The sequence below is a fragment of the Neodiprion fabricii genome, chromosome 1 (assembly GCF_021155785.1).
Source record: "Neodiprion fabricii isolate iyNeoFabr1 chromosome 1, iyNeoFabr1.1, whole genome shotgun sequence".
NCBI lineage: Eukaryota > Metazoa > Arthropoda > Insecta > Hymenoptera > Diprionidae > Neodiprion > Neodiprion fabricii.
The window spans coordinates 8267340-8292871 of NC_060239.1; the positions used below are offsets into that span (position 1 = coordinate 8267340).

Genomic DNA, 25532 nt, shown 5'->3' on the forward strand with positions numbered 1-25532 from the left:
GTCGTAAATACACCAGGTTTTCTGATTATTGCAACATCAAATTTTGTTGAATTTTTTCACTTAATCAATACCTTGAAACCGATTTATTCTTGCACCAACATCAGATTGTTGCAACATTTGCAAGAAACTACAATGCGTGTGAAAATGATCAAGAAGAATAATATTAAAACGATTTTCTGATCACAGTTGCAAATTTCATTTTATAATTTTGTACCCAGAATTTATGTCTCCGGGTTGCGCAGTAAAAAACGCAAGTATAACGAAGGACTGTACATAGTAACGAGAACTAGAAATTTCTTTTCGCGAGTGTTTTGCTAGTTGAGAAAAAGTGGAGATAAGAATTCTTGAAAACTTGTTTGAATTCTTAAGACGCATAAGCGACGCGTTACCGGAAGGAAAAACTCCGCCGGTGGTGAAAACTGGGCCCTGAGGGGTGAAAATTTCCCGCCGAAGGGGAGAAAAATCGCAGGCCGGAAGACGGGCTGTTTCTTCGGAAAGAAACGTGGAATAAAACACCCACTACTGAGAAAGGGGAAAACATCGGAGAGTCGATTCAGATCGAAGAATAAAGTCAGGCTGGCGGAAATCCGGGAATTTGTGGGGAACCGAATCGCAGCCGACGTTTCGTTCTCGCCGAATTTCAATAGGCCGCGCACCCGTGTAACTCGTTCGAAAACTTCGCCGGGCTCGTTTAATTAACATCCCCGTCATCATCACGGATGATTTACCGAATACCTTCGCAGCGTCCACAATTTCGAATATCTTCCACGTCGAAATTCTCAAATTATCTGACCCACGTTACTCGTAAGTGTAATAATAAAAAAAGTTCACTCACTTCTGCTTCGTAATTTGTGTAAACAGTTGGTCGATTTAAGCCCCCAGAAATTGAATCCTCAAACAACGATCAAAGATTGTGCAGTTAGAATTGCTTTTTTATATTTCATTTAATTTGCAAAGTATGTAAACAAGTTTCCACATGTAGAACGGATTTAAAAATCAACTTTCTTTTTTCTTTCTTTGTTTTCGTCCATTTTTCCAACCTGCGGAAAAGAATTGCAGGTACAGATTTGTCTCTGGTTAGTTTTTGTACACGGATAGTCAGAACATGATTTTAATATCCGGTTTAAAAATTAAGAAGAGTAGAAATATCGACATTTGCAATAGCCTCGCAGGCTCGGTTGGACGGAAATGCGATGGATACGAATTACATGAATGCGGCAAAACTTGTATAACCATGTGTAAAAATTATGGATGAAAAGCATGAGAGAAACCTACAAGTTTCAACATCAGGAAAATCTGAAGCAATATTGTAGAACAAAGTGCAACCTAGTTGATTCCGGGAATATGTTGACGTTTTTCTTTTTCATTTGGAATCCGGGAGGAAGTTACTTATTCCGGAGTGAAACAAAAGAAAATAAATTGAAAAAAAAAAAAAATAATAAAACATGTATTACTCATGAGGTTATTTGAATCGAATTATGCAACTCAAGCGTGTACACTGCAGCCACTTGTTTATTCCGACGAAATAAATCTGTTTGAGATTTATTTGATGTATTCAAATGAAATGTACGTTGGGGTGAACTTTTCATCCAACGGTGAGAATAAACTCGTGCATATTATATCCTGTACTTTTGATGCCGGAGGCGAACTGCTGCAGGTGATTCGAATCAACTTTCTCATTTGTTTCCAAATCTAAGTAAGTAGTTGAAAAGAAAAAAAAAAACGTGGCAAAAATAAAGAAAATTCCAAATCCCTTGCCCAGTCAAAGGCAAAGGCAAATAAAAGCTCCGTTAAACCGTTCCGTGAAAATTAGGGTGCAGGTATTATTATCTAGCAGCTTAATTCGAGAGGATTTACTCATTTCGAATTAACGATTTATCCGGAGTTTTGCCCGAGTCGAAAACCGGCAGAAGGGCGTAGGGTTTGTGTCTGTGTGCTTTTAAAATTTTCTTTTCTTTGAATGTCGAGCGCGGAGCTCTGCGTTGGTCTTGAAATCTTGAAATCTCGAATTCTCGTGGTTCGTCCGTTTCCGTAACGAGCAACGCTGGAGGTAAAGTACACAAAAGGGGTGCCAAGGAGCTGTTAAGGTAGCCTGGGTAGTCACGGGGAAATTCAAACGCCCTAGAAAATCCACCCTCACGGATGACGAAATTATTGTGAAAACGGTGAAAGGTGTGCGAACCGCGGGAAACTCATTTTTCGTCGTCGACTCACTAAACCCACATCTGCATTCACGCGCTCCTTCTTTTCTCATACAAGGGTGCGTTTTCCCTCGATTCAAGAAACGTTGAACAACTTTTGGACAACGATTAACAAAAATTTCCTAATCTTAAATTCGGGAATGATTATAAACTTCGATTACAGCTCAAATTTTCACTGTATTCTAATACTCGCCTCACGTTTGTCGTTTTATTTGAGAAAGAAAACAAAAAATATCATTTTGCCACAATTATTACATCCCTATTGCACAAACGAATGAATTTTTTTTCCCTAATTCGACTGCATTGTTACAGTATCAAGTCGTATTGCAAATAAATAACTCTACAGATGATGTGCGGTAAAGTGAAGAATTTCGTGGTTTGTACGCTTTTTGGAATCTAGAATTCATGAACTTTTCTTGGTATTCCAGCATGAAGATAGGACTCTTCCACTAACTTTTCAAGAAACGTGCCGCCGCGCTGATTATTGACAATTATTTACACACTAATACCAATACCTTCAATATTACCTATTATATATATATATATATATAATAACTTACTATCTGACTATCAATTTACAAAAAACAGTCTGGGATTTTTCAAAAGAAAAATAATACACATAGAATGTATGAAATGTTGCCAGAAAACGAATTTCTAAGTGCCGTTATTTTTTTTTATTTCTTAAGCTGAATAGTACTTTTGTATAAGAACGAGTTTATTTCTTCGACAGACTAAAAATTCCGGTCTTGTTATCGAAATTCCCTGTCTTTTCAAGTTTTTTCCAAGTTTTCCTTGTGCACACTAACCCTGCGAATGTCTAATATGCTGCTTAATTGGTGAGTTTCGAAAAAAATCGTCAATAACGAAGAGAATCTCGGCTGTGTACCGTAGAATTGAAACTCAACACCGAATGACAGAATGGAATGAATAATGAGAGTTAAAGCAGCGTCGTCGGTCGTCATTGCAGGAGCTTTAATGGGTTCGGCCCATCGTCGCACTTTAAGGTACAAAAGTGTTTGAAATTAGGGGAAAAAATATAGCCGTATACTTGGCGATATTTTCCCGGGTCGTGCTAAGTGCCTCGGTCGCCGGGTCGAAGAAGGGGAAAATAAAAGGGGGGAACGGAGGCCTGGAGACAACGCGGAGACGAAGAGGACAACAGAGGGAGGGGCCGACTAGTACGGTACTTTATCACTGCTTCCCCCACGTTTCGCCGTCGCCAATGTTTAGTCTCTGTATATTCCGGTGTCTTTATTATTCCCTCCTTCATCCCCTTCATCCCCTTCGTCCCCTTCAACCCCTTCGTCTACTCGTCCCCCTCCCCCCGTCTTCCGCGCACCTTCCATCACTTTACGGGTTACCTGGGAAGCGGGACTTCCGGGCAAGTCAGGAGAAGAGGATGGGGGGTATAATCTCTGGCGAACTTAATTCAAGGCAATATGGCGTGCCAAAGAAATTGGCGGGAAAATATCTACGCAAAGCGTAATGCAGGTTTAATGTTCGCGGTCGTTAGGCCGCTGCTGCAAGCTTATCTGTTTGCAAAATGTTGGGATTTTATTTGCCGTACGTGCAAGGTTTGTGCAGCCGTTACGCTGTAGACTTGAACGAATTTTACATTTACACGAACGTTTGTCAAAAGACAATGACGGTCTACCGAGAATAAAATCACGAACCATAATTTTTACCTATCAATTTTCAACTTCACAGGTATGACACGTTGTTACTAAAAATATCGTTGAGGTAATAATTATATTACGGCTTAGTTTCACATCGTAGTTTATCGATTAATTACAAATTACAAATACCTGCAAATCGATTCTCTCGTCTTCATCCTCTGTCGACTAGCCGGTTAATTTTTGACGTTGCTTAAACGATTGTTGGGAAATGAGTATTAGCTTTCGAGTGAAATGAATCAATCGGTCTTACAACGAAGGTCGTCAAAAAATCAGAAACAATTATTCCCCGCGCGTATCTTTCACAGGCCAACACGTTGTGTGGAGTAAAAATAAACAATCAGATAAAATAGAAGACTTGGAACGGAGAAAGACCATACGAGATAGAATTTCTCTCGCAACGTCTTGAAAATTAAGAAAATTGCGAATTCCGTATCACGTAAAGTCCTATATTTCATACGTACCCGGTGTTTCAACTGTGCATATTATTCTCCTGCAAAGAATTATAAAAAAGACCAAAAAAAAAATCAAGGAAAAAGTAAGCATCCGAGAGTGAAGTATAAGCATCGGGAGGACTGCAGCAAGTTGAAATGCCCCCCCTCACTGCACACGTGCGAACGAACGGTTGAAAATGACAAAGGGAGCTCATAACGTCATATTGAAATCGTATTCCAGTCTTTTTCCTCGCGTCATCGTCGTCGTACAGACCTTACCTGCATTTCGCACACTCGGAGATGCAGGAATTTATGGATGCACATGCACATTTATGGATGCTCGTGCCGTATCCGTGTGTGCGCGCGTGTGTATGCCTCGGTTTCTGGGAGCAGCATTGCTGCGCTATGTGCTGCGGCAACATGAAATAATCATCTCGTCGGTAATATTTAAAACGGTCAAGTCCCTCGCGTGGTATCAATCAGAATAACCCTCGCTTAAGGCGGAGAGCTGCACCAGCAATGCACTCAGCCTCGGAATTTTAAATTATTTACAAACCTCAGCCTCGATCTCGCCAACACGCCCGATGCTCTCCTGAATCGTCAGAGTTAACGATTACGCCGCACACCCTTATAAGTTACGCGAGACGTCAGGCGTATTCGCGAGAAATATATAAAATATAAATAAACGATAGGCGAGCGTCCGGCATTTTTTAAAAGAAATATTTTTTCACAATTTACCCTCTTTTATCTTCCGTGGTATTATGATTTTTTCACAAGGGTTGAAGGTAGGATCAACTGTTGCCACTGTGGGGCGAAAATTTTGCCAAAAAAACCTAATCCGTAACCGGGTTTGTGTATGGTAATTTTTTTTTATATGAAAAATGTCTCATTTTCATCTCCAGTACAATAGTGATTTTTTTACAGAGTTAAAGGAGGGATCAATTGTTGATGTGAGGTATAAATTACGCAGGAAACATAATTCGTGATTAAATTTTGTGCAGTTTCTATTTTCTCGTCTATTCATTCGATGGACTTGGATCGAAAAATAGTACGTAAAAGAAACTTGAATACCCAAATGCCTTAAATAGATTGAAATAACCGGTTGGGCATTTCATTTGTGTAAAAAAATCGCTTTTCAATAATACTCACAATGAGTTGTAGGAGCAATTACTGTTCCGATGATCAAACCTTAAAAAAATTAAATCAGGCAAAAACAACCCTTATCAATTTAAAAACGCGATTCGTTTCGCGATTGATGAACACGTCTGTTTTTTTTTTTTTAGTGGAAATTTAAATTAACGGTGAGAGTCTGGAAACAAAATACAGACAAATCGACAATGAAACAGAAAACGAACGTCAACCAAGTTAGAACGTATATAATATAAGTGTATGATGTAATTTCCTACCCCAATTTATTCATTGATTCATTGATTTCAACAATTAGAATTCGCATGTCAACGGTTGAAATACCGCGCGTTTCCGACTCGGCATTATAAAATATCAAAAGACCTTTTCGATACAGTTGGAAAATGTTAAAATAAACACAATTATGCCAAGGAACGGGAGACGCGATAGTTAATTAATTCAAATTTATTAAATAACGTTCTCATAATCGATGCACTGTGGATTTAAGAGACAGCCAGAGATCCGACGGTATTCCGACTTTCAACCGTCCTTCTTCATCCCCGACCGAATCTCACAGACGATTTTATGATCCAACATTAATTTTCCTCCCTTTTCCGGCCAATTCAGCATCCTCGACGACAGGCTACATCGATCGTCGTCTTTACGTTTGTTGGATTGGTTCCGCAGCTTTTCATCAACGAGAAAAAGCTCGCATTCAGAATATAATACACCGTCAACCCGTTTCCTCCGACGTTTTTCTCCCGAAGCGCCACGTCCGGTTCGCCGAGAGTGTATAGCATAAATATTTTCGGATTCCTGGTTATGAAGGAGCCTCGGAATTTCCACCATTTCTCAACTACAATATTCCCTTTGCGTACATATTGCTCGTCTACTGGTTATCGCTAATTGACTAATTAACTTCTCTGTCTTTTTCTCTCCTGCCGCGAAATTTTTTGCAGCATACTCGGTACTTTCGCTGTTAAAATGTTGAGACTCATTTTCACTTTTATACACGTTATGAAATCCTATAAATTATGACTCTTTCAATTCCAGCATTATACCTTGCGTCTGAGGTACGGCGCCTCGACAAAATCTCCGTGACGTCTTTTTCTGTTTACAGAGCTTAAAGTAAGTTCTAATAATGAATCGGAGGACGAATTTACTATCGCGATTTCGTAGAATCCATATGATTTCTTTATTTCTGCACCAAATGAAAATGCATTCCAGTGTCTTCGTTCAGAATTGTCTATAGAATGGGGTTGTTAAACCCTTTTCCACGTCAGAGATGAGCGCACTTCAATATTTGGAGGTATATACGTTAAGGGGGGGGGGGTTTACAGCTTAGTCGGGCTAAAGTCATACCTATTTTTGGGAATTTTTTTTTTTCAAAAAATGAAATTACTTGGAGCAATTTGAGTTTTAGTATCTTATTATTTATAATTTCAAAAACCTTTTAGAATTTTTTCCTTGAAATCGTTAATAAAATGGCGGCATGGCGCATATAAGTAGCGAACGACCACGTTTTCAATACGACGGCGCAGATTCTTCGGTCAATTTATAACCGATCTGCTAGAAATTTTTACACAATCATTAAAACTGATTTATCGATTCGAGTTTGTGGCTAGATTTTTGAATTTCACTACCAAAAGTGTAGTTTTATTCGAGTATTTTTAATAATGTTTGGGTCGAGTGACGAAATATATTATTCATAATCGTATACATGTGATGAGCAATTTTTTTTTTTTTTTTTAATTCAAGGTATGAAATCGAACCCCAAAAAGGTGTTTGTAACTAAAACATTTTTTATATCTGTTACAAGTTGGACAGTGATGTCAATAGATGCGGCACCGTAAAGGCTCGCGAGTTCGAAGTCGTTCGCCATTTTGTTATTAATGTCAATGAAAAAATTCTAAAACGTTTCTGAAACTGTGAACAATAAAGCTCTAAAACTCAAATTGTCCGAGTGTTTTAATTTTTTCTGAAAAAAAAACTTCTAAAAATAACTCCTCAAGGAATACCTAGATCCGTTAGAGAATTCGGTAAAGAGATCCGAATTCTCAAACCACCATATAATTCTTCAACGGAGCGAAAAACTGAACGTTCCTTAAACGTTCTTTTTGTTGTTTACGGCGAGCACAGCAATCTTTATAAAAAATAATGGACTCTGCGCAGGAGTTTAATGACTCAAAAACGATCAATCACAATTAGCTTTCACCACGTAGAGTTTTGCAAGCTGGATTTATTATACATAGGTACACGGACACGGAAAAGCTGGCTCATCCCATTAGCCGGGGCGCTGCCGCCATACATAATAATGGGAAAAACGAAGCAGCAAGGGAGCGTATTCTTCGTTTAGAGTTTTGGACAATTTAGATACCGGTTACAATACGTTCGTAATGCATACCTATACAATACGTAAACGGAGAAGAAACGCTCGGGATTCTTCCCTTGTGTTTCCAGCAAAAGTTTCCAGCCGCCGCGGCGCCGAGACGCCGAAGCTTCGCTCCCGGCTTCGCAATCCAGCTGCAGCCGTACTTTCCGTTCATTTTCTCATACAGATCATTTCAGCCCAGCGCTGAGTCGTAAAAGGTTTACGATATATCATTAAAAGAATTTTTTTTTCTTCTCTGTTTTTTCTCCGAACAGCGAATAAAACCTGCACACGGGGAGATATTATAAATGTCAGCTGTAAAAAAATTCCCGTTTTTAAATCAACTGGCTAGGATCGTAAAAAATGACGAATAAGAAGAAAAATAAAAAAAAAAGAAAAAGAAATGGCGTAACATCGCTGCAGTTGTTAAATTTTTTCATCGATTAAAAAATAATCCTCTTCAATCAAACCCCACGCCGTTTTTCTATTCGCGAAAACTTTTGAATTTCTCATAAACGAAAGTTCGCTTATCCTTCTCATCCATTTGAAATTCTGGAACAAAAAGGAAAGGAAAAGTTTGAAATTTTTATCAGAAGACGTCATGATTCCAACGACGGATTGATTTTATGACGATGTAGGTACGTAACGAATTTTTCAAAACTTCTTCTGTCTTCTAACACTTTCCACAACTCGTGTCTGATTCATGACTTCGCATGATGCAAATTACGGCAATATGTCGCGCTCTGAGCTCCAGCTGCAGAAATCCGGGATGCAGATGGAATTTGCAACAGCACGGCGGGTAATAATAATTATCAGATTACGGTCCCGAAGAGGAAAGCGCAGCCGAGGCTGCTCCGTGCATTTCGTGTTGTAACGAGACGTGGAGATATACACGAGCTGGTTACTCGACGCGATACTTGACTTAACCAACCGTAAACATCTAATGGACCAACGGCACTGCATAGACAAGCTATTTGCAGGAGCTTAGCGCCACATGAGATGCGGTGCGCCATATGGGACCTTCGACGTGAAACTGAACAAGATGTTGGGGACAAAGTTTTCATTTTTTTTTCTCTCTCAATCCGAACATCGAAACGAGGATGGCTAAATTTTTCGAAATTATCGTATCAGTTTGTTCTACGGTTACGAAGTTCCGTAAAATTTCGTACTTCGAATTTTCAAATGTACACAATTCGAAAATGAAACGGATGTTGACGAAAATCGAAACACGTTTCCTTCGCCTTAAGGCGCAGGTTCATGAAAGAACGTAAAGAAATTGTGTCTGCTTAAAATCATCAACTTATTTGAATTTGATATGAAAAAATTACACGTTCGATGCGACGATGATCACGGTTTATTTTTCTGCGAAATGTGTCCTGAAAAGGATTGATTTTTTCATGAATTTTACGCCAAGTGTAAGTATCGATTGATCGTTATTAAATAAAAATATAAAACAAATTATATAAAATTTGAATTGTTAGGATTTGAATATAAGTAAATAATGTAAATGTAACAAGTGATCGGCCCATTGGCTTGAGATTCGTTAAAAAACCAATACTTTTCAAGATGTTTGTTATAAAAAAATAAAACGTGAATGTCATGTAGAATTTTTCGTTCAACACTTAAGCAAGTTGGTGATTTCGAGTAGATATAATTCCTTCAAATTTTTCTGTTTTTTACGAATCTATGGATCAGGGCGAAGAAAATTTGTTTTCAATTTTGTCAAAACCTTTTTTCGTTCTCGAGTTATGTCCATTTGACTAATATAGTTGAAACGGCAAATTTTTCGAAACTTCGTAACTGAGGTAGGAGTTGTTACAAAAAATTCGAAAGAAATAAGATAAGTGAATAAAATCATAAACTCGGCTTTAAAATCTTGTCCGATTCCACGTGGAAAGCTCCATACGCAATCTATTTATGTCAGTATTTCTGCAGGCGAAGGTAAGTATAACACAGACACGTAAAGCAACAAGGTATACAAATCGAGTAATAAACTCAGAGAGAGAGAGAGAGAGACCCTGGCACTAAACGAGTCGTCCTCCTTGTAGTCGATAACACCTGTTATCGAAACGGTCGCTCTCGATACTAAAACATTTCTGCGTAAATTATTCGCGTCCCTTTTGAGGCCGGTACGATGTGCCAAAGTATTCATATACCTATATAGGCCTACATATTTATCGCGGTGATAATGTCGCAACGATTTATCTCAACGTTACGGAAACTGAACGTGGAATATTAGCCACCGCGATGTTTTGAAGTTTGAGAAATGGTCGTTTATGTGCGTTGATTGAAAAAGAAGAAATCTTCGACGATTGCTCAGATTTTCGTAGCCGAATGGGTGAAATTTTTACGAAAAAAAAAAAACAAAAATCGCGTTATAGATCGCGGGTAATAAACGAAACCATTACAAGTTTTTTTCACGCAATTTACATACTAATGCAGGTTAACGGTGTACAAAGTGAAAAAAACCGAGTTTCGTATGTTTACAAAAAGTAATTTTTCTTTCGCCGGGTAACGAATTTCACTCTCGGGAAAAATGTGAAAACTATTTTACCTCGGAAATTTTTCACCCATTTTAAAACTTTCGCCAAATCGATTATGAGGAAAAAATTTGCAATTAAAATGCTAATACGATTTCGTTTAATTTGATTCCTTCCGTTGCGCAACGTTCACTTTTTTTCCCTCTGATATATTACAGACACTGCAGGTGATATTATTGAAAAATTTTTAACCACGCGAAATAATGCACGTTGGCATAACAAATCTTCTCCATTAATATGTGTAAATATTAATAACACGAGAATGCCGTACAGATGATACAGATGTGGGAATATTAATTCACCCCTACATGTCACTGTCAATACATTCACCCTCGGCGTTACACGTACCAGGTGCCTATGCTCGGTTAGAAAAATGCTTCGGATTTCTTCTGACGAATGGTAGCAGTTCATACTTGGACAGGGTTATCTGAGGGTTGAGACTCCTCTGGTTTATATCGTATATTCGGGTTGAAGTACACAGCGAATCACTGCTCAGTGAGAACTCAATAATTTATAAGAAAAATGCGTACAATTTCAAATTGTTGTTTCAAAATGTTCAAGTTACTGTATTCTCGCGGTAATAATATCCTCGAAATTTTTAGATTTATCGCAATTTTTCTAATGATATAGGAAATGAAAATATCAGAATTGTAATAAGCGTAGAGTGAAAAATCGGTTTTCAATCGAAAGTCGTCTATCGGGATGATAAAAAATTAAGTAAATATTCGTTCGGTTTCGTTCTACGATGGTTCATTTCAATGGAAAAGGTATTATTCACAAGTTTACTCGAACAGGTTTCTTTTTGCAATTACTAATTCAGGTTGCCATTTGTTGATAAAAATCGATACAATCTGGAAACATGTAATATTGAACGATATCGACGCGACGAAGAAAAGTCTCTTGGAATCTGATAGTATAAAACACTTTTCTCCGTCAGAAAACCAGTTATGGAAGAGTGAAATAGAACGAATTTACCACATTTTTCACAATCTAAGACAATTTGCTATAGAAAAAGAAATCGAATTCGTTCGTCCTTTTTGTATTCATTATTATATTTAAATTTTAAGGAAAATCGTCGTGGCTTATGAAAAATGTCGAAAATCCAAAACAAAGAAAGATCAAAGTGGGGAAATTTCTCAAAGCCAGAAATTCACAGGACTGAAAATCTTCGATCATTCGGGATTCCGATGATTCGGATTTGGAAATTTTCTCATTTTCGCACTTTCGAAACTTTGAGCGTGGCGTTTCAGCCCATTTAAAACTTTGACGTTTCGTCAAAGTTCGATTTTTTCACTTCAAGTTTCGCCGGTAAAAACTTGGAAATTCAGCGCTTTCGAAACTTTTCAAATTCAGAATTTCAACCCCACCCCGACTCGGGGCAGCCTTCGCGAAGCCGGCGAGTAAGAGAGACTCGAAACTCATCTCGGGAAAGAATGTGGCTCTATAATGATGGCCGGGAACGAGGCTGAGCCTGAGGGACGTCGGATACGTACTGCAGTAGGATTGCACTCTCGGTGATCCCGAGGACGTAGGAAGTGCAACATATGCAGACCCGCACGTGCCCCGAGGGAACAAATCCGAGGGGTGGATAGCAGTATGTACGTAAACGTGTCTCGTACCCGGCTCAATCTAACTCGACCTAATCTAAATCGAGGTAACTCATTGTCGAGCCGGTCTGACCCGACCGCCGAATTCACCAATCTTGGCCACCGTGCGGGGACACATTATTCTTGGATGCTCGGCGGCGTCATTATTTAAACTCTGTTACATCATCGAGATGGGAATTCCAGTCCTCGTGACCGAAACAATGGTCACCGATGTATCTGATTCTGGCTACCTCGTCTTTTTCACGATGAAAAATGAAGCGTACCTGTTCCTTTTTCCGTCATTGAAAATGGATGAACAGATTTTGAAGCTTTTACCCAGTCAGGGTTGAAGATTTTTTTCCAATTTTTCACGATGACATTTACTTTGTCGTATCGTCGCTGACAAAGACTGACCGTCGAATTGTTCCCGTATTCTTCCGTTTCAGAGAAAGAAAAAAGACAAGTTGCGGTTATAAATATTCTTCTCTCAGAGAGTGGGCAAGTATTGAAATTAAGAAATAATTCAGCTATGCCATATCCGTGGATAAAATAATTTTCTTCTGATTCATTGAGTTCATGCAATTCAATTATTTGACTAAGACAATGTGAAAAAATGGTGTTTCAATTCGGAAAGTGATTAATTTTTATGCAAACTAAAAAATTCATCTCATTTTGCCCGAAAAATTAGTTTTTCCGTATTCTCAACATTATTCTTTATCTACCACGAAGAATAAACCTAATCATCCGTATGGAAAAATCTTCTGTTGACCGAAAGTTCGCAATGAAATAAATAACTTTTCTAGCTGCGTACAAGTTGATTCATTAATTGATTGATTAAATGCTACTACTGCTTTCCGTATCTGTGTCAACAAGCATATATTTAAGCTTCGCAAATGTCAGAGAGAGAGAGAGAGAGAGAGAGAAAGAGAGAAAATAGAGACAGGCAAAAGTCACGCGAAGTCCAACTGCACAGGTGGAATGTCCGTAACGGGGCTGGACGAAGCAGGCGAATGTTTGAGAGTGGTGAATTAGGTCGTCAGGGTGGAGGTTGCACTGATTAACATTAATGAAGTCTGAATTTAAATTAGCTCTATTAATAATTAACCCTCGAACAACTGTAGGTACTCGGCTAATTAGCACCCGCAGCGGTACCTCCCTACACGTCGTCGGTACATCGCGCATAGACGGCGCTATAACGCAAAGAGAAATGATTTACACCGGGCTGGGATGTTTTGGCAGTCGGGTTGAAATTAACGCGAGGCTCAAAACTCCATCCTAGAATCGTCGCGGCGCTGATACAAGCCGACGACGCGAGGGGCTCGACTTCCGGGACGCCAATTCCCGCCCTCCATCCCCTTCGTTACGTGCCCCCGTCCCCCGGGGGAAGACGGCATAAATAACAAAGCCATCCTCGCATCGCGGCGCAGCTCGACGAGCTTTCAGAGATACCAGCCAGGCTGGATCCTTCGTCCTTGTTACCTGCCGTTTAAGCAATCGGAGCTTTCGTTGAACGGTGACTGCGGCACCTCGATGTTCTTGTAACGCGAATAAATGAGCCGGTTTCGTTACACCCAACGATCTCGCACCCCTCGGGGCGTTCTTCTCTTCGGTTATTTTCCTAGACGGAAAAACCTCGCTGCACAAATTACACCCTTCCGCCGAAGCGACGCGCGGTTATCGGTGCTATAAAACCCAGATTTCACCACTTTTCCTGCGATCTAGGCGCACCTGCGCCGGTGAAAATGGTTTTATCCACGGCGCCGCGAATGTCGCAGCGAGCTTTTCGTAAATAGTCATTGCTTGTCGCTGTTTCATTCGAATTCTATCGCAGCCGTCTTCGGAATCGGAAACGCGTAGACCAGATGCTCTACGGTATTGAGAAAAAATTCCCTCGCAGATGATTTCACGACGACTTTTGTCCCTTGATATCTCATGTACGATACTCCATTGGTAACAATATAAAGTTTAGCCTATTGCAAGCAATAGTGACCGAATGTTCCTAAAATATTTTCTAACTATAAAAAAATCGTCTTTCATGCAGTGAGTATAACCGAATAACGGTCATTAAACTACAAACCAAACCCAATTGATAATAAGATCGGGCATAGTGACTACAAAATATGATAGATCCCGAAATTATCCTCATATCCCAAGAAATCGACTGTATATCCTACTAAAATATGAAAAATGTAACGATGTTTATGAAAAAGTGACCGAAGCTCCGTGAAAACGACTTTCGTCGTATTCTGCAAATGCAATATCAATTCGTCGGCATTCATCTTCTTCCAAAGTGTCGGATCTATAAGAAAAGCGGAGCCGGCCCAATTAGACACGAGGTAGAAACCAGGGAGTGGTTTTGCAGGGGCGAATAAAACGGGGAAAGGTGGATGGATGTTCCTTGAGAAGGAGAAGGATGCGATTTCTGAGTCACGTAACCGAAGCCCGTCCTAGCCAACGTCGCCGTTTCAAACATTGCATGCACGTACCAACCGAGCAAAGGGTGAACACAAACAGAAGCGTTGAATTCCGTGTACCAATGTCGGCGTCGTATCTCAGCAGTCAAAGGTCACTTCTGGTTCAAGGATTTCAAAAGTTTACCGCAGTTTTTTTGCGCCCGAGGCTGCAGGTCAAATTTGCATTCATCGTCGTGCACTTTTCGCGCTTTCAAAAAGATCGGCTCGTTTCCTCAGCACCGTTTTTTTTTTTTTTATTCCGAGATTGATTTTCCCACAGTAACGAACATCAATAATTCCCTGGATTATTTGGCGGGGAAACGTTTTCGCGTGACCTCGATTTTTTCTGCTTTTTATTCTACTACCCGTGTACCGACCCGGCGACTGCCGCTGTAAAGTTTTCACAACCCACTTTGTACATGAAGAAAACATTGCTAACCTGTATAAATTTTGCATAAAACTACTACCGCGTGCAGACGTTCTTTAAAAATGAATTGTCAACGTTGTATGAATTATTAATCGCTCTACCTCACGACAATGTTTTAAACCTTTCGCTGGCATCTCGTGTCATTGTTACATTCATACTTCCGACCTGCCGTTCAAGTTTTGTTCAGCACGTCAAATTTGTCGTTAAAATTTTTCGAATATAGAGTTCTTGAGTGTTCCCATCATTTTCTTTTCGTTGTGACGAAGCAAAACCGCCATTGCATTTTTTCCCCTCCTATATTACTTGCAGCTTAATTAGGTAATGCAAAAATAAAAATCCAAAAAAAAAAAAAAAACCACGGTCTTATAGTTTCTCAAAAAAGCAACCGTTGTTTGTTCGATGTTGTCCCCAAACTTTACCGTCATCCAACAGACAAAATTTTTGAGCTTTGCAAAATTCCGTGTAAGAAAGCGTGGTTGGGAAATTTCAAGCGATGCTTCTGAGGTATTTCCTCGATCGAAGAAAGATCGTAAAGGAGGAGGTTTGGGGAGTTTCGTGTGAAGCCCGTATTAAACGAGGTGCAATTTTGTTCAGTACGTGGCTGAATAACAATATCCAACGCTGTTTTGCTCCAAGTTTTCCACTTTTTGTACCCTCGAAGTAGATACCTTGCCGATAAAGTTCAACCATAGGGAAGGATCGATATAATACTTACGATGAACATACTATACATATATATACACTATACTATACATATATATATATATATATATATATATATATATATATATATATAGACACGTGACGCAGCCTCTGCACAGAGGCATGCCATAATTTTCAATGTGGAAATTGCGCGGACGGTAAGTCGCGTGGTGTGGTTTCGAAGAATCGATATTATATACGTATGGTAGACGCATTATCGAGGTTCAAAATCAGGAGATGTCGTTGATCCCTCTGGCACGAATCCGAATAGCGGCCATCATCAATGTGTCGTAAGCCCTGCAGTTTCCACTGCGTGCATGCGTATATATATATATATATATATATATATATATATATATACATATATATATAGTACTTAAGACTGTACGAGAATTTTTATTTTACAACTTTTCTTTGAATTCCCAAATCTCGTATACGAACCGATTTATATTGGGAAAAGTTCACCGACATCGGACGATGGTTTAATATAACTGTAAGGTCGATCACCTTAGCGTCGGTCAATGGTCAATTTGACGATCGCTCGGTGACAGCCATTATTCGTTGTGATTAATTTCATATTGATTTCCCATGCTTAGTTTTGACGTTAACAATGTCGGATATTCGTTGAGGAATGAGGAGTTAATCATTCTACAATGTCTCTGTTCATTGAGTTTCAGGAATTTCAACATTATACTTCACGCGATTCTTATTACTTAAGAGTGTCACAGGATCGTGTCGGATTTCACTTGAATTCGTAAGATCGTTCGTTTTGAAAGTCGGAAAATTTCAGAAAATTTTGGAACATTTTACGATATTGCAAGGGAACCCGTTGGCGAGTGTTAACCTGATTTAGAGGGTGATAGACTCGTCTGTAAGAGAAAATACCAAATCGAGGTGTCTATGGAAGAGTAAATCCCTGGCAATTTCCTCCGTCAATTAACACGAAACTGCGTTGACGTTATCACGAAATCGTGTAAACTATCAGAGAAATGTTAAGACGTTGGATAGTAGCATCAATCTTTTTCATCGCTTCTATTTTTTGTCTCCGACTGAGAATAAGAATCCTTATTATCTTTCTACCCAACAATAAACGCTTCAGCCGGCGTGTCGCCAAGCGAGAAAATTTCTCATTTTCGCCAATTCAAACGTGTGTAATTCATATGTATTCATACGCGACACAGAGGCAAATATGCACAGGTATGAAGGTCGGTATTATAGATTATACAAATCCGGCAGTGAAAAAAGCGAGTGTGCGGGTAGTTTTAAAAGCTTTTGGTACCTACGAACACGTAATATACTCCGGGGAGTAAAAACGGGGAGAAAAAATGAGCAAATAAGCAAGAAACAAAATAGAGAGCGAGGATGAAAAAGTCGGAAATATATGGGGCGTGGAAAACATGTTGGTTCCAATGTACTAGCGTTGTACTTACTCGTTGCACTGACAGCCGGTCCAATGACCGAGTACCTTGGAGTCCCAGTGACAGCCCCAGGGGCGACCTTGTCCACCTCTGTAACACATTATTGTAATTACCAACGGAAAATACAGGGCCATTATAATTACTGCCGGGAATTGTCTCGCAGGCACAAACCTGGCTAATCTGGCTTAATGTAAGGGTCTCACCTCCACCCCTCTCTTGTCTCTTTTGATTTATTTCTACCTCCCGTTTCAAAGTATTTTTCATCGAAAAATCTTTTTTTCCTTTCCCCCCTCGCCGCCCCCTCTACGTTCCTCTTTGCTTTTTTACTTTTCTTTTTCTTTTTTCACGTTCTCCCGCTCGTTTACACGCGGAATATATCGCACCCTCTGAATTAGAAATTCTTTCAGTCACAACGCTAAACTGACTGTACTATATTATATTCTACATTTTTTGAACAAACTGTCCGTACTTTCTTTCTCAGGAAAACCGGAAAAATTTTCTGTGTCTCATCGTCAGAGTCACATCGCTTTTCAATATTATACAAACAAAATATGTAGACTGGTTTTTTCTCGCCACACCAGCAATGGTAATACGAAGAACTTTGCCGTTTCGTTGTCAGAGTACTTTGAGTAGCTGAAAGCCTCTCATTCACGAGTATTTTTTACTAGAACTATTTTTTAGTCAAATGCCAAGGCGAATTAAAATAAATTACATTCTGAAGTGTGAAGACCATGACCATTATTTCCCAATTATGTAACCGTGAACTGAAAACATCGATTGTCAAATTTTTACCACGCATTAATTTCATACAAATTTACTAGCTATCCGGCAATTCTTTTGTTTATTACTCTTTACCTTTTACTTATTTAAGACCGAGTTGCAGCTTTGAGAATTTCTTGGTAGTGAGGAAATTTTCAATCACGAGGTTGTGTCACAATTGGTGCTGATGATAATGAAAAAGGAAGTTTTCCTTTCCAAGGATAAGTGAAATTGTCGTGAGAAAATACGGCAGTCGATACAAGAGTCGAGGTTTTCTGATCGACCCCGCTTTTCCCGAGATTATCGTATACCGACGGGAAACTCAGCGGAAAATTTCCGGTAGCTTTCAAGCTCGGCAGGTATCTGCAAAGCTGTCTTACCATTCGAGTTTCATCCCCCTTGCGCTACTCCTAATCGAGCTTTCGACACGGAGCTTCGCTTTACTGACACAACGCCGCTAACCAGACCTCAAACTCATTCCAGATACGAAAGCTGACAACGATTATTATTTTGTGTATGAATAGTATATTATGTGAAAGATCAGTTAAAGTATTCTTTTAACCTTTTGGAAAAGAAATCGTGTGATTGTTATTGCCCATTTCAAAATTTGTTGGATATGATTATAACATAGAGGTTCGTAAAAGTTGATTTGAAAATAATAGGAAATAAAATTATAATCGAACAAATTTATTTTTACCTCCTCAAAATTACTTTCCAATCACTGACTTGACAATGGAAATCTGGACTTGTGATTGTTTTTAAACATCGCTGATAATATCATTTGATGATCTGGTTTCGTTGGTTCAGTTTAAAAGAATAAAAGAGTACCACTGATAACTTCGTATTAGCTTGAAGCTTCGCTCAAAGAATATAAAAAAAAATAAAAAAACATGGACCAGTAAAACACAAATGACCAAATATTACGATGTGGCAAGAAAACAAACGACTATGAAATGGCGGTGAAATGTATCTTCTGTCTCTGAACGTCCGTTCAGTCAACTTCTGAACAGGATAGTCCAAAGGGAGAAGGTCTAGACACCCGTATTCTATTACGCAAAGCAACTCTAATACAAGACTGGGTCGAGAGTAAAAAAAATCCCCAGAGAGAGATCAGTCTCCCGAAAGGGCCAAAGTTCCCTTTCAAGACGTGTGTTCTCCCCCGAGTTGTAGATCGTAAACTAATTCGTGCACATCGCTCAAGGTGACTGAGCGAAAAACGAAGAAAAAAGAAAAAAAAAAAAAAAGAAAAACAAGAACAGAACAATAAACTCACGTAAAATCGGTACACCTTGCACGCACGATTTTCAAGGTGCTTGAAATTGCACTTGATTAAAATCTTCGCGAATGCTTCGTCGAATATTTTCAATCTCGAAGATGAACAACTCGCGGACAGATGCCTTGGATGTGAAAGAAAAGAAAAGAAAAAAAAAAAGAAACAACCGATCTCCTTTTCAACCCCCTGAATAACGAAAAGAAATATAAATTTACCCAGCCGAGAAAAGACTTCGGTTTGCAGTTAATCCCCAGGCGACTTTTTTTTTCCCCCTTTGACAGAAAATATTCAGGCAAAAATGTATGAGGTGGGTATATAATATTTCCTCCGCAAGGGGTGTCGAGTTTGTTATTAGATTGCCTCGATTTGCCCGTAGAGCTTCATTCCTGCAGGGCAATGCCGAACGCATGTTCATTGCGTATCAAAAATGACAATCCATTGAATTTTGGAAATCTCTCCTCCGCTCACCGAGCAGGCTTTATTGGAAAATGTTGAATTTTTCAATTGATTAACTTACCAAGAGAAGGCGGCGAGTCGTCCAAGGGTTGGAACTGGAATATTGCCTTGAAGCCTTGACCAGGCCAGTCTGAATTCGCGACGAACTCGACGTAGAGATCAGCGCCGGTGCTGAGGACCTCAATTTCGGCACCATGGTTGCAGAGCACGGCTATTGATGGTGCGGTCGTACCTCTTCCGTCGTGGACTCTTATCAAGTCTGCCCTGTTGATGCAGCTGCAAAAAAAAAAAAAAATAATGTGAATTCCACAACTTAGAACTGAAATCCTTTGATTTGTTTCATTTTTGCAGGCGATTCTTTCGGAGAATGAATACGGTGCTGTAACGGATCGAGGGGTATCTTAAACTGTTGATGGATGATTTATACTACGTATACCCGAGTCACGTGTTATCCTCTATTTTATTTGCCCTACCCCGGCTGATCACCGTATTTTCGTCGATTCTCAATTGGATTTAGGCGAAACGGCCTAAGATCCTGACCAGTAATACGCAGACTCGTTAGTCACATGCATCGTTTGAATTCACGCATCACAAATTATCAGCGATACAAATTTTATCTCGCCCGCAAGGAGTAGGTTAATCATATCGGACATCCTCTGTAAACTTGGTGTTTTTTTTTTTAACATTTATTCTGTTTGTATCATAGCAATTAGCGCTTCGCTCGGATCGCTTGCTTCGCTTGGTTTTATTTCGATTGAACTTTGACTCGGATTTCTGTACCATGCCAGGCTTTTCCGTATCGCGCAACTGAACAAGAGGCTTGTCTCAACCATCGATCCTCGTATCATCTGTAATTCAATCTAACGGACGTCACATTGTTTGAGCCGTGCAATTTATGCCGTCAACTTCGCTGCGAGTTCTCAAAGAACTTGTTATCTTAACGTGAGTCGACGAGTCATTTATATCCTAGAATTTAATGAAATCACTGTTTTCCGTGAATCAGAATTAAAATTACAAATAATCAGTCGCCAAGAATTACGTCTCAGGCTGTAAGCCACCGTTTTCATATATAATTATATCCCATTACGAATCGCCTATTTGTTTGTAATTTGTTTCCTGTTTTCAATCATTTTATGTTTATACAATTTTAAATTTATAATATCTTTTCAACTAAATTTATTGAGCGACCTCTTTTGCACTACTAATCGATTCTTCACATGTAATAACATTATATTAACATAGAAATCACACTGGAATTAGAGATCTCATACATTATATCGCCTTCTTTTCATCATCCCGCTTCTGAGATGTCTTTGCTTTAGTAAATTTAATCTCATTCTATAAATTGCACTTGCTCAAACTTTAATATAAAGTATAACACATCGCAAAATCCCAAATAAAACCTTATAGTGTATAAAATTAAGAACATAACAGGATCCTCTAAAAACATTCTTACTGCTTTTTCATTCACACTGTATGTTATCGATTCAAATTTCGCTGCAAATTGTAATACGGGATAATTAATTACTGACAAAATTTGTTTTTCTTTGCTAAAGTGTCGACGAACAAAATGCACAAAAAATGCATCTGAACAACACCGGGTGTCTAAAACACAAGGAAAAAAAAAACGAACTAAAATTCACTGCGGAAATGAAATTTGCAGGTCAAATTTTCTCCACGTGTCGGTTATAAAGTTTCGAAACGGTTCCTATAAATTCCTTCTGTCGTAACACGTATCACCAACACGCGCGCCTACGGCGTTTCAATTAAACGTTCACGTTATCTAATTCCATTTTGGCACGCTCAAATGCCGAGCTTACGCGAAGGGTTGCTGTTTATTGTACTTATTACATATAGTGCAATTAAAGGGATTAACCAAATGCACGCGTTTGTTTGGCTGAATATCACCACCTGCCGCATTCCCGTAGAGATAAATCGTTTCCCAATTTCGATGCGCGTGACCTGATGCACATTTTTGCTAAATTATTTTATTCGTTAATTTTGCTGCATTATTCTTTATTCGAAAAGTATATCAGCTTTTATTTTGCAAATGTATGCAACAATTTCAGTCGACTGAATTTCCGGGCTTCCAAATTACAATACATTTTCAACCCACGGAGAATTCAAGAAAATTCAGAAGTTACTGATTCCAGACTGAAATTAATTGTCTTGTATTAATAGAGGCGAAATTATAATAAACCTAAGTTGTGGAAGTACTGTTTTATTTTGTTGTTTTTGGTTGTTTTTTTTTTTTTTTTCTACACAACTTCACGAAAGGTCGAAGCAGAAACTTTGTACTCAAAATTCAGTTTTGAAAACGAAATTTGCATTCAACTTTTTTCCATAATAATTTTCCCCCAACACTTTCGCTTTAAGTAAGGTGTAGAACTTTGGCCATTAAAATTGCGTCACCCGCAAATTGACGGTCGGTCTGGTCTTGGTACGTTCACAGTTTTTAAGCGAATTTCTTCACCTCTGCATCTTGTATGTCATACACTTGTAAACTTAGCATTGAAACACTCGGTATTTTTCTCATTTCATTACTTCACGTCACATCTCGTCTGTATTTAAACACATCCCCGTTAGCTGAATAATTGAATGAATAACGATGAAAAAAAATGTTGTATGAACTAGAATCCGGGCAAAATATATCTACGATTAAAAATTAACACTCGTTTCGCTCTAGGTGTATATAAATTAATAAAAAAAGGAAACTACTCCGTAAAACGTTTCGCTCTCGCGCCCGTGATAAGTGGCTGATGTAAAACACACGTCTACCGGATATCACGTAGTCCTGGTAGGATATAAATCCTTACATTTAAGGGCTGCTCCCCATGGCAAGGGTGGGTGAAAATCCGAACCGAATACCACCGCGTGGATGTGATGAGAAACAGAGCGCGTTTCTTACGCTGTTGAAAACGTTCTTTTGGCATAGCAAATGAAAAATGAGCCGACAATCCGATTTAATGAAAACACCTTCACAGGCTACCATTCGGTGGTACATCGTGTATATTAATTATGCATAGGAATAATAAGAGATGTGAACAATAAAACAACTGCAGAGACACGTTGCACAAACAAACGGCCTTCAATGCAATAATTATAAACAATAATAACACTGCATTATAAATCGTGAACGATTTTTACCTCGCTTCCGTACAAGGATAGAAACATTTGTTCCCACAAGCACATCGGATACTTTTGCCATTTATTTTTATAACGCGAGTGCATTCGATGGAAAAATATCACTCGCTTTCACAGAGCGGTAGAGAAAACACAAGCGACAGAGAGTATAGCGTAATAAGGCAACGTGGTGTATAAATAATTACACGCATGCTGCATTCTTTGTCGGCTTGTAGGTCATTTTTCTCAACAATCGGTGGCATATTTTTAACGTGCTGTTAGAGTTTAATGCTAACTTTAGATTTAGATTTTAAGTTTTAATTACTCGGAAACTGAAGTCCTCGAAAATTTTACTATACGATTGTACGGTGGTAATTTTATTTTCAATTTCTAAATTCAATTTTATCATGTGATTTCGAAAAGTGATAAACAAAATCCGAAACAAACATAGCGGTTCGCTTTAAACTCATGCATACAAAAGTTATTTTGTGACGAAAAGAAAGTACAGCCGATAAAAAGTTTCGATAATACTCGATATTGTTTTTTAACCAATAATTGAACTGATTTGAATTAAAAAAATACTGCTTCTACGGCTTGTTTTCATTGATCTTCGGTTATACATCCGATCTTTTGAATTCTCAATGAATTCTTCCAAAAGATTTCGCAAATTTCTTTTTTCGATTCGGTATATTTTATGGGAGAAAGAAACCTATACAAAATGAAAGTAAACACAAGTTTACAAGTCTTCTTTCCGCGTAAAATCGATTCAAATTTGAAAAACATTCAAGTAAGCCCGTAGAAAAATAGATCAATGGTTATAAAAATCCATCCGAGTAACAGTTGTAATATATTCCGGAAGTCCAAGGAACAATCGGATCCCCTTAATCGACGCAGAGAAAGGGATCATCGACGGGGTAACGCGACGGTGGCTGCGGGAGGATGAAAGTTTCTTTTTAAACTATCGCGTAGGTATAAACCATACAGTCCTCTGCACGGCAAACGACAGTGATTAATCGTTGTTCAGTTTGCAAAGGGTGCAAAGTCATTAGTTATATCTACAACAGGCATTCGTGACGTTTTACCTATAAATCACAGATAAGATATAAAGGTATTGCTGAACAGATTTAAACGACAGGTGTGTGTATATGTATAATAATGTATGTATATAATTCAATTGATTGGATTAATTTTCAATATCAATATTGCCCTCTTTCTCTTTTTTTTTCTCATGGTTTTCTAATTTGATGTAATTTCGTTTATTTGTTAACTTTTTTGCACTCGCTCTTAGGTTAAGTATCACTTTTGTAAAGTTATCTGTTTGCCTTACATGCTACTTTTTTGTAAAGCAAAGAAGGATATCCTTATTCAGTATTGCTGTGGATTAATAAAATCTACCTACATATCTATCCATCTACCTCCTCCTTCCTCTCGTAATTCTCTTTTTTTCTTTCTCTCTGACATTCAGTCTGCTGAAATTCGCAACTGTTAACCGTCTCTTTTCGCAAGCTCCATGTTTTCCAGTATTCCTTTACGATCGGAATTTTATTTATCCTCGGTCGTCTCGAAAAGATTAGTTTTACTGCGAGGGTGTAAGCTCATTAATCCGCCACTTCATATCGCCGGTAAAACTGTAATAATACACCTATACCATGCCTCTTAGGTGAAACTCCGTGCCGCCGAGTTATACGAGCTTTCACGATAACTGTACTAACTAGTTAAGAGTTTCCTCCTCTTCGTTATATCGGTCCGCTCGAGACGAGTTCTGTCCATTTATAAGAGTGGAGTTTTACGCCGCCGAGAGCCTCCCAGGAACAGGTTAGTGTATTACGGTCAAGACACGTAAGAGGATGCTGTTCGTTCTTAGCTGGACTTTGCCGATTTGATATCTCCGACATCGCCCCGTCTCCGGTTCCTCCAACTTCCCATTCGCGCCCAACCATCGGCCGGGAATCTCCCCCTCGATAATTCCAGGCTAGACTCGACATCGTAAAGTGAGATTTACACGGCTGTTATCTTATGAATTACTCATTTTGAGTTACAGAGGTCTCGTTACGAGTGCCCGTCCTTTCGTCATCGAATAGGTTCGCAGCTCGATCGGCGATTACTCGCTTGCCGGGTGATCGTTTTCTTCAGGTTTCAAGTCAAGCCCGTTCAGCTCTTTATCGAGAAACGCGATCGCGGACTTCTTTTATATCAGAAGAGACGTTTCCGTGAGTTTTTTGACCTGTTCATCACCAATTCTACTCTACGAGGATTGCGAAATTCAAATTGGCGAGACCAAGGTGGTGGGCTTAAACCCAGTTTTTCGCATTCTTTACCAGAGCAGCCCGAAAAATTATGCAAAATAATTATCGCAATTCTTCCAACCTAAGGAACGTTATTTTTAATCCGAAAGCTTGGAGCAACAAATATTCAAGCTTTCGTTTTTCTGTTTACATTCACTATCTTACACCTCAAACCTGAAATCAGTGAGCAATAAGCACCATGAATTTAAGACTTGTCAAAATTTGGCACGTCGTGAATATCGGTTTGAAGCGAATATGAAGCCTTGCTCTTTCACGCCAAGGAGAAATCGTATCGTATAATTTGGTACTATTGTTGAGTTTAATCTTCAAAGCTTACAGGTCCGATCGCATGGCATGGGTATTGTCGAAAATTTACGAAGGGGCAGATGCCTGTACAGAATTCCTCCTTTTCTAAGACCCGTGGTAAAGGACCAACAGAAGGACGGAAGGACGTGCCGGTGCATTTGCGAGATTGCCTCAGGGTTTAGAGACAGATAGGAGGCGCGGAATATCGGACGGGAAACTAAAAGACCGCACTAAAAACCGGGGTTCATGTAACGATACCTGCACTGCAGTCATTAAACGGCGAAGGAAAATGCCGTCAGCTTATGGCCGGCGTTGTACAGTAGCGAATGGAATCGCGGCTAATCTTCATTTGAAACTCGATTCTAGACCCGGTAACTTTTAGTTGATATTCAAATGAACC

General features: G+C 39.1%; 1 protein-coding gene across 1 annotated transcript in view; it reads right to left on the reverse strand.

Annotated features, from left to right (window-relative positions):
- The window catches only part of LOC124177767 (suppressor of lurcher protein 1), a 354466-nt gene that overhangs the window by 127816 nt on the left and 201118 nt on the right, over nucleotides 1-25532 (reverse strand). Inside the window, exons 7-8 of the mRNA XM_046560556.1 lie at nucleotides 19480-19694; nucleotides 16943-17020 (exon numbers count right to left, since the gene is read on the reverse strand). Coding sequence (XP_046416512.1) covers nucleotides 16943-17020; nucleotides 19480-19694 — 293 coding nt within the window. The remainder of the gene's footprint in view (nucleotides 1-16942; nucleotides 17021-19479; nucleotides 19695-25532) is intronic.